The 10,000-nt window shown below is 42.5% G+C and overlaps 1 protein-coding gene across 1 annotated transcript in view; it reads right to left on the bottom strand.

The window, feature by feature from the left end:
* Positions 1 to 10,000, bottom strand: part of sh3kbp1 (SH3-domain kinase binding protein 1) — a gene marked incomplete at its 5' end in the record, with an annotated part of 38,437 nt that overhangs the window by 25,467 nt on the left and 2,970 nt on the right. Inside the window, 3 exons of the mRNA XM_083777629.1 lie at positions 567 to 646; positions 3,858 to 4,029; positions 4,535 to 4,644. Coding sequence (XP_083633755.1) covers positions 567 to 646; positions 3,858 to 4,029; positions 4,535 to 4,644 — 362 coding nt within the window. The remainder of the gene's footprint in view (positions 1 to 566; positions 647 to 3,857; positions 4,030 to 4,534; positions 4,645 to 10,000) is intronic.

The following is a 10,000-nucleotide window of genomic DNA, read 5'->3' as shown; positions in this document are numbered from 1 at the left end:
GACAATGAGGCAACGTGACATGACCTTGGGGAGATATGCCAGGAACACACTTACACAAACACATGGGAAATGACCTTTCCACCCAACTGTTCTCATGGACACACATGTCTTTACACACAGCCACCTTCTACCCCCCACCCCCCCCACCACTCCCCCTGCAGCCTAGGTTATCTTTTTTTCCTACCCCCGCGCAGCTCATCCCTTCGATGGCTTGCGTAGGAAGAGAGCTTTTTTTGTGCCTGGCCCATGCCCCCGCCACCCCCACCCAGAGACGTGCCTGCACAGCCGAGTGTTATCATCTTACTTGAAATGTGATGTGATGTCTTCTTACACCCCCCCCCCCCCCTCCCTATGTTTTATTTTTATTTTTCTATGATGCAAGACAGATGTATTGTGGCGGCGCGACTCATGTTGCTGCGGCTCGTGCACTAGCACGAAATGTCGTTTTTCTGCTGTTCACAGTTGTAAAAAAGACAATAAACCTATCTGAATATGGGTAATTAATGGTAATTAATGGTAATGCATGGTAATTTATGGTAATTATAACGGTCAATCTTAAGACACACCTTCTTGGGTAGGATCTCTCCTGAGCCGACATCTGATTGGCTGTCAGTGCCGTCACTCTCACTGCTGGGGCTGTCCTTACCTGCACGCACACACACACGCACACGCAGGCACAGGCACACGCACACGCACACACACACACACACAAACGAGCGCACACGTTGAAACTCAGGAGGAGCACACACAGATGCAAACATTCACACAAATATGCACGCACGCACGCACACACACACACACACACACACACACACACACACACACACACACACACACACACACACACACACACACACACACACACACACACACACACGTGTGCACATAGTATACTATATAGTGCATGAGAATACTATGCAAATGCATGGACACACACACACACACACACACACACACACACACACACCTTCTGTGGCCAGGTTAAGCTTCTTTAACCAATCACGTCTCTTATACGAGGTCACGTGAGGGGGGGGGGGGGGGGGGGGGGGGGGGGGGCGTGTGTGTTTTGTGTTTATTCCTGTGCTGGAAAAACTACTCAAGTGATTTACTGGAGTAAAAGTATCACAGAAATACTCTGTTACAGGTAAGTCTCTCTCTCTCTCTCTCTCTCTCTCTCTCTCTCTCTCTCTCTCGTGTTGATTCATAAATCAGCTTGTAGCAACTGCCACACAAGTTAAACATGATTTATTTTAATATCAACATTTAAAAGTACATGTTGTATTATTTAATATTTCTGAATTAACGCCATCTGTCAAGGGTATAAGGTCCTATAAGTTCTGTGCTGTCTATTGTGTGGTTTTATTATTTGGGGGGGTTTAAAGACTATATGTTTATGATTTGATATCATTTGAGTGACACGGGTCTAGAGTTGGACTGACGCCCATAAAGTAGGCGTCGGTTACCGGCCTGAGGAGACCTGACGGGGAGAGACAAACTAACAGACATGGAGTCTACGAGGGACCTGTAGATACGTTTCTCTTTAATACCTCGTTAAGCAAAGCTATAGAGCTTTGAAAACGCAATGCATTTCCCCATAGGCAGTTTTTATTTAATTAATTTAAAGACCTTTTAAAGGAGAATTCCATGCTAGAAGGCTTTCTTACCTTTCTTTGTAGTTGTTACGTCCCCACCAAAGAGGTCCAGGTGTTATTTTGTGCAAAAGCTCCTTATTGGCTATTTCCCCTACCATAAGCCCTAAATGAATGCATTGAATGGGAATTGAATGGGGCTATGGGGTGTTGTGCTAATTCGCTTATTTCCATCGCTCAAAATTATAATTTCTTTGTATATATCCTCTCTTCATAATGTAAATAATAACCCAAGCGGCACACTTTACTACTTCTTTCGATGGAAATAAGCGAACTAGCATAACACCCCATAGCCCCATACAATTTCCATTCAATGCAATGCAATTCATTGAGGGTTTATGGTAGGGAAAATAGCCAATAAGGAGTTTTTGCACAAAAAAACACCTGGACCTCTTTGGTGGGGACGTAACGACTACAAAGAAAGGTAAGAAAGATAAGAAAGCGTTCTAGCATGGAATTCTCCTTTAAGCGTCGTACGAAGCCAACTCTTGCCGTGACAAATCATGACAACACACACAATATTTTGGACCAAACAAATAATTACAAAGAAGAAAAACAACAAAAAGTGTTGTAACCTGCCGTTTTTTTCTACTTTCTAATTCTTTCTTTGGCCAGAAATATTGTGTGTGTTGTCATGATTTGTCACGACAAGAGTTGGCTTCGTACGACGCTTAAAAGGTCTTTAAATGAATTAAATAAAAACTGCCTATGGGCAAATGCATTGCGTTTTCATTTCCTGGGCCGTTCGTTGTTCTGAAAGGGGGAGGGACTGCGCCGCTCTATAGCTACAAGAACGATATAACGCTCGCAGTTGGAAGAGGCTCGAGACATTCTGCAACCGGTGAGATCGTTCGTCATTTATTTATTTCATTCGTTTTGGGTCTTCCCCTTCGTTTGGAGTAGGCCTATACCTTACAATTGGATTACGTTCGCTTCTGGGATGGATTAAGTGTCTTTTACCACATTTACTTCGCTTTGGGGGGAGTTTTACGTTCGGGAGGGAATTCTCTGGGAGTGACAAACTTTGTTTGGAAACACCACCACGGAGCTACGCTAAACAATAAGCGCGGGGGTGAGACACGGACACTCGTTTCGGTTCATTCACTCATTCATTCATTCATTCGACTCTGCATAGATAAAAGGTTAACGTGAGTTTTGCTTCTGACTGTATTTACTGCTGGCTTATTTAGGCTATTTATTTGCATTCCACTTTATCAGTTGTATCCTAAGAGGGGATCATTCACAACCCGTGATTTAAATAATCAGTAGCAGTGATAGAGATATCTGACCGTTACAAGCTATTGAAGCTATTGAGTGTCGTTTAAAAAACATTGAACCAATGGAAAGTATAGTAAAAAGTGGACAAAAACTCCATTGGACCCTCAAAATGTCTGCTAAAGCAGCTAACTCCACCACCTCTCCCCCTCTCACGCAAGTAATTGACAATATATAAAGTTACAACACCAACTTTGATGAGGCAGTATTGCTTTGTTTAAAAAAATATAATATATAATATATATAATATTCTTTATTTCCTGAAAAATGTATATTTTTAATTTCCTGAAAAATTAACATTTTGGATTTTGGAGCAGAGATATCGCTGAAGTCGGTAATTTATATTGTGAGTGATATTAATCAATACCTACAGAGTAACTAGTAACTGACATTTTCAAATAAATGTAGTGGATTAAAAGTAGAATAGCATTTGGATCAGAGACGTGGTGAAGTAGAAATAAGAGTAGTGGAAATCAGAAATGCACAAGTTGGCCTAATGTAAAAAAATACCTCAAACATTGTTCTTAAAGGACCTATAACATATGATTCAACTTCAAAATGTTTCCTGTAGTTCTACAATGAACTACAGCCCCCATGTTTCCTGTAGTTCTACAATGAACTACAGCCCCCATGTTTCCTGTAGTTCTACAATGAACTACATCCCCCATGTTTCATGTAGTTCTACAATTAACTACAGCCCCCATGTTTCCTGTAGTTCTATACAATGAACTACAGCCCCCATGTTTCCTGTAGTTCTACAATAAACTACAGCCCCATGTTTCCTGTAGTTCTACAATGAACTACAGCCCCCATGTTTCCTGTAGTTCTACAATGAACTACAGCCCCCATGTTTCCTGTAGTTCTACAATGAACTACAGCCCCCCATGTTTCCTGTAGTTCAGGCTGCGACCTGATTGGCTGACGGGGACTCACTGGTGCGGCTGCTCTGGAACTCTTCCTGCGAGGTGGGCGTGTCCAGAGACGGGGGCGTGTCTAGAGAAGGGGGCGTGTCCGGGGCCTCCGATTGGACGATCTCCTTGGTGAAGTTGGAGGGAAACATGCCCGTCTTCCCTCGCAGCACGCCCTCAAACCACCCCTCCTCCACCTGACGCACACGCGTGCACGCACATGCACACGCGCACACACACACGCACGCACACACACACATATTCAATGCTTCAACACAAGTATAATAGAGCGTCGCAGTGCCTCCCCCTTTCAGAACGACGAGTGGCCCAGGAAATGAAATGCAATGCATTTCATTTCTCCCATAGGCGGTGCGGTGCTTGCGTGCGTGCGGTGCTTGCGTGCGTGCGTAGGTGCGTGTGGTGCGTGCGTGTGGTGCGTGCGTGCGTAGGTGCGTGTGGTGCGTGCGTGTGGTGCGTGCGTGCGTGCGGTGCTTGCGTGCGTGCGTAGGTGTGTGTGGTGCGTGCGTGCGGTGCTTGCGTGCGGTGCTTGCGTGCCTGCGTGCGTGCGGTGCTTGCGTGCGGTGCTTGCGTGCGGTGCGTGCGTAGGTGCGTGCGTGCGTAGGTGCGTGTGGTGCGTGCGTGCCTGCGTGCTTGCGTGCCTGCGTGCGTGCGTGCGTGCGTAGGTGCGTGCGTGCGTGTTACCTCTGCCACCACGTCGATAACGTCTCCTATCTTCAGCTCCAGCTCGTCTTCGTTTTGGGGAACGTAGCTGAACGCCGCTTTACACACACGCCTCCTACGGATCTGTTCTGCTGCACACACACACACACGCACACACACACACACACACACACGCACACGCACACACACACACACACACACACACACACACACGTATAAGGACAAGGATTTTATGAATGCTATCCACCGTACAGTCAGCTTTGCAGGCTTAAACACATCTGCAAAAATGCGACATTGTTTCTTCATATCTTTAAGATGTCCTCTTCATGAAATGGATGGTCAGACGTTTTACGTTTACTGCAAAAGTCATTAAATCCATCCATGAAGTGATCCCCACTGCAAAAAAAACACCTACCCTGAAAGTGGTTCAATTCCAATGACACAGGCCAAGTTTTTGTGAAACAGTGGCGTGCACAGACATTTAGAGGGGCATGAGGTGCTCAAGTGAAAGAAAGGGCACCTTGTGCAGCGCATTTTGGTGCTTTAGCTATTGAAAAATATCCGATCTACAAGCTCATACGAGCTACGAGCTTGTAGGTCTGCTATTTGTTTTATCGAAGAACCACTGACATAGAAAAACATAGCTTTAGATTGTGGGGGCCTAAATAATATAGTAGAAGCGTTTTTTATCAATATTTGATCAATGTCACCGCATGGTCCACACACTACAAATTAAGGAAAAAAATATTATTTTTAAGAGCACATTGCCAAAAGGGCAGGGGGTGCTCTCTATCTGTGCACGCCACTGTTGTGAAACATACTAGTTGGATATTTCTGAATTGAAATGGCACAAAGGGACCCCCACAAAAAGACCACCCCAAAACGGTGCCCTTTCATGGGGTTTGGGGCACCTTCCCCCTCAGTGCTCTCTGCCCCTAAAGCAACCAGGATGCCAATATTTGGTTCTATTGTGAATAAGCAACCTTTTATATATACTGCCACCCTTAGATCTATATATGGAGCTGACCTGTTCTGACATTCCATATGTTGATCTGACCTCATCAGTACATAATTCATTCCATATGTTGATCTGACCTCATCGGTACATAATTCATTCCATATGTTGATCTGACCTCATCGGTACATAATTCATTCCATATGTTGATCTGACCTCATCAGTACATAATTCATTCCATATGTTGATCTGACCTCATCGGTACATAATTCATTCCATATGTTGATCTGACCTCATCGGTACATAATTCATTCCATATGTTGATCTGACCTCATCGGTACATAATTCATTCCATATGTTGATCTGACCTCATCAGTACATAATTCATTCCATATGTTGATCTGACCTCATCGGTACATAATTCATTCCATATGTTGATCTGACCTCATCGGTACATAATTCATTCCATATGTTGATCTGACCTCATCGGTACATAATTAATTCCATATGTTGATCTGACCTCATCAGTACATAATTCATTCCATATGTTGATCTGACCTCATCAGTACATAATTCATTCCATATGTTGATCTGACCTCATCGGTACATAATTCATTCCATATGTTGATCTGACCTCATCAGTACATAATTCATTCCATATGTTGATCTGACCTCATCGGTACATAATTCATTCCATATGTTGATCTGACCTCATCAGTACATAATTCATTCCATATGTTGATCTGACCTCATCGGTACATAATTAATTCCGTATGTTGATCTGACCTCATCGGTACATAATTCATTCCATATGTTGATCTGACCTCATCAGTACATAATTCATTCCATATGTTGATCTGACCTCATCAGTACATAATTCATTCCATATGTTGATCTGACCTCATCAGTACATAATTCATTCCATATGTTGATCTGACCTCATCAGTACATAATTCATTCCATATGTTGATCTGACCTCATCAGTACATAATTCATTCCATATGTTGATCTGACCTCATCAGTACATAATTCATTCCATATGTTGATCTGACCCCCCATGCCAAACAGTGTTGTTTTCGTCGACTAAAACTAAGACGAAAATGTTTGTCGACTAACTTTTTCCACTGACGAAAACTAAATGGAAACTAAATGAAAACTAAGCTACGACGACTAAAACTAAGACTAAATATACTGACAATTTCATCATAAAACAAAAACGAGACTAAAATGTTAGGAAAGGGACTAGTGGACAAGAGATCCAGTATAAGTCATTTTACACTTGGTTGCATGCTGAAAATAGCCGATCTACAAGCTCACAACGCGTCACAGCATGACGCGTTGTGAGCTTGTAGATCAGCTTTGTAAAAACTGTCATTACGACGGCATCAAGGCCCGCCAAAATACATTTTAGTCGACTAAATCACCTGTAGATTTAGTCGACTAAAACTAGACTAACAATAAAACATTCCGGGTGACTAAAATGTGACTAAAACTAAATGAAAACTATTCAAACTATTCATGCACGCCACCTCTGCCCTTTATGACGCGGTCGCTTCTCACCCTCAGGCGTGGAAATAGCTCTAGTCTCATGTAATACTGCTCCTACTCTTCTATCAGGGGTATACCTCGAAAGTCATGAAATGTATCCATGAGATTTTGCAAACACAAATGCAGAAAAGTCAAGTTAATTCAGTATTTTAGCGGTGACGTGAGCGCCCCCCTCCTGAGATACTTCCGGGTCCTACTTTTGTGTCGCTTTTGTGTCCCTATGGAGTTAAACTGTGACGCTCCGTCGGACTAAATGATGAAAACAACCACGAAAGTCTCATTTTACCGCTTTCCTTTCCTCGCAACAACAAAGCTGCTGCTCTCCCAAATCTGACAGTGACAGGCCGTCTGACCCACATGGAATACTATCGCCATTTTATTTTATTGTGTCAAATAAATCCTCATAATGCAAACTAGATTCAACATACTCAAGCCTGCACACATTCTAAATATACCCCAGAAATATTTTACCGAGCAAATGGACTGTTGCCACCTTCAATAATAATGATAATAATAGTCTTTATTGTCTCCACATCATATATTTTTGTTGTCATGGACACTTGTACAAAACATGAATAATTCCACTCGAGTTGGAAGCATTAAGACCCATTTTAACCCTCAATGGCTTCCTTTCTGAAAAATAACGTCACTGTAAAAAGATTCACGCGTTTAGATATTCAATTTACAATGAGAAGCGGACGGGAGCTGGTGCCACTTGGACCCGGACGTAACATAGGACTACAAAATGACCCGGACGTAACGTATAGCACTACAAAATGACCCGGACGTAACGTAGGACTACAAAATGACGTCGGACTTAAATACTGAATACTGCTCCATTGTCCACACCTACTTTTTGGATTTACATATTTGCACATATTGTCTACATGCAGGGATGTCAAACTCAAATACACAGTGGGCCAAAATAAAGAAATTGGTACAAGTCGAGGGCCGGACTGTGTTTCAACACACGGGCCATTTTTTGGGGAGAGGGGTATAGCTGAAAGTTGACCACAAAGTGATATACTTTCCACTGCTGATCAATAGTGAAGAGAAGACGCATGCTTGCGTTTATTGCGGGCCCTCGATACGTGACCATGCACTCGCAGTGCATTGTGGGACTTGTAGTATTATGGTGGCCCGTGCAATATACCAGAGGGCCGGTTCTAATACTAATTCAATATCATCCCGCGGGCCAAAGATAATTCATTCACGGGCCTGATTTGGACCCCGGGTCTTGAGTTTGTCATATTATGGTCTACAGGTAGGACCCCAAGATATGTGTAAAAAGGCTCCAAGGCCCCTTTTACAGTTTTCTTTTCAAGACTTCTAAATGTTCTAATCCTGATCTATTACTGTAAAATGCCTATACAAACTTAAAGGGACACTTCACCCTTTTTACAAAACAATATATGTTAATGACGTTTAGAAGCTTTAGAACACTTTCCTGGGGGTCTCTATGGGTGTAATAATGTGTTTTTTGATATTTTAGATTGTAGCAGTGAGCCCGGTGTCTCTGATGTCATGGACACTGGGCTCACTTCCTTCCTGGACTACATTTTGTCTCAGTAAGACAGCTCTCCCCCCCTATCCACAAGGAGGAGCAGTGCACCAAATAATTATGGGAATTGTAGTCCAGGAAGGTAGTGAGACAAGTGTCCATGACATCAGAGACACCGGGCTCACTGCTACAATCTAAAATATCTAAAACCACATATTACACACATAAAGACCCCCAGGAAAGTGTTCTAAAGCTTCTAAACGTCATTAACATATATGTTTTTGCAAAAAGGGTGAAGTGTCCCTTTAATAACAGGAAATATATTTTGATGCCATGTTTTTAGTTTACCCACTTATAGAATTTAACCAATTCTGACCCGAGATCAGATTCATACGAGGTTTCCGCCGGACACACACTGGACTGACGAACACGTTCTGACCTGAGATCAGATTCTAAAAATGTCAGTCGTTCTTCGATTTTTCAAAAATAGCAGACCTACAAGCTCGTATTGCGCCACTCGGTGGCGCGATATGAGCTTGTAGATCTGCTATTTTTAAATAGCTAAAGCATAACATAGTGCTAACACCAAAATGGGTGCCTGGTCAGAATGGGCTAAGGATGTTTCTCAGGTAGACCTGTGCCTCAAAACACTTCATATTCATGTAGAATCTCAGGATGTTTCTCAGGTAGACCTGTGCCTCAAAACAGCTGGAATGACAACATATTGTTCTATAACTCTTCTATGGTAATACTCATCAATCAGCAGCTTATTCTCAATGTCATCTTGAGCATTGTATGGTGAACTGACTGACTGGGGCCAAATTGGTTTCCATAAACTGCCGATTGATGATTATTCATTAAAGGTTTTATGACATTCATTTTCATTTATTTTTATTTTTTCTTTTAGGTTTTATGACCTCAATTACACCCAAAAAACCTGAACTTTGAACATTCAGTGGATTTTCTGTGGTCTGAAGTTTTCTTTGGGATTTTTTGGGCCTTTTGAGCTACAATGAAAACAGGCAACACAGTGAAAACAGTGACATCTGCTGGCAAATCCCATTGACATAAATGGGATTTGCAGTAAGTGATGTCACTTACTGCCGGCAAATCAGAGCACCTGTTAGCACCTTATAGAAGATATCACCAGGATTACAAGGGAGCATTCCTCAGAAATGTCATTTCCGCCTATAGAAAGTCCAATATATAAAAGGCTGCTGAATCAACATAGAAACAAATATCTGCATTCTGATGGCTGTGGGTTGTAGGGACACTACCTGAAGACAATCTATGCGAGTATGATGTAAAAACAATAAGCAGGTAGAAAATGGATTTTCTTGGAACTCCATCTTTCAGAGTAGGCTTTTTGAGGGTTTGGTCCTGCACTATTTGACCGTACCTAAACTACTGTACAGAGGTTTGGGGGAATACTTAAAAAACTTCACTTAACCCATTCTGACCTGAGATCAGATTCATACGAGGT

The sequence above is a fragment of the Protomyctophum parallelum genome (genome assembly GCF_964188405.1).
Source record: "Protomyctophum parallelum genome assembly, chromosome: 12".
NCBI classification, from domain to species: domain Eukaryota; kingdom Metazoa; phylum Chordata; class Actinopteri; order Myctophiformes; family Myctophidae; genus Protomyctophum; species Protomyctophum parallelum.
This window is presented reverse-complemented; position numbering and strand designations above follow the sequence as displayed.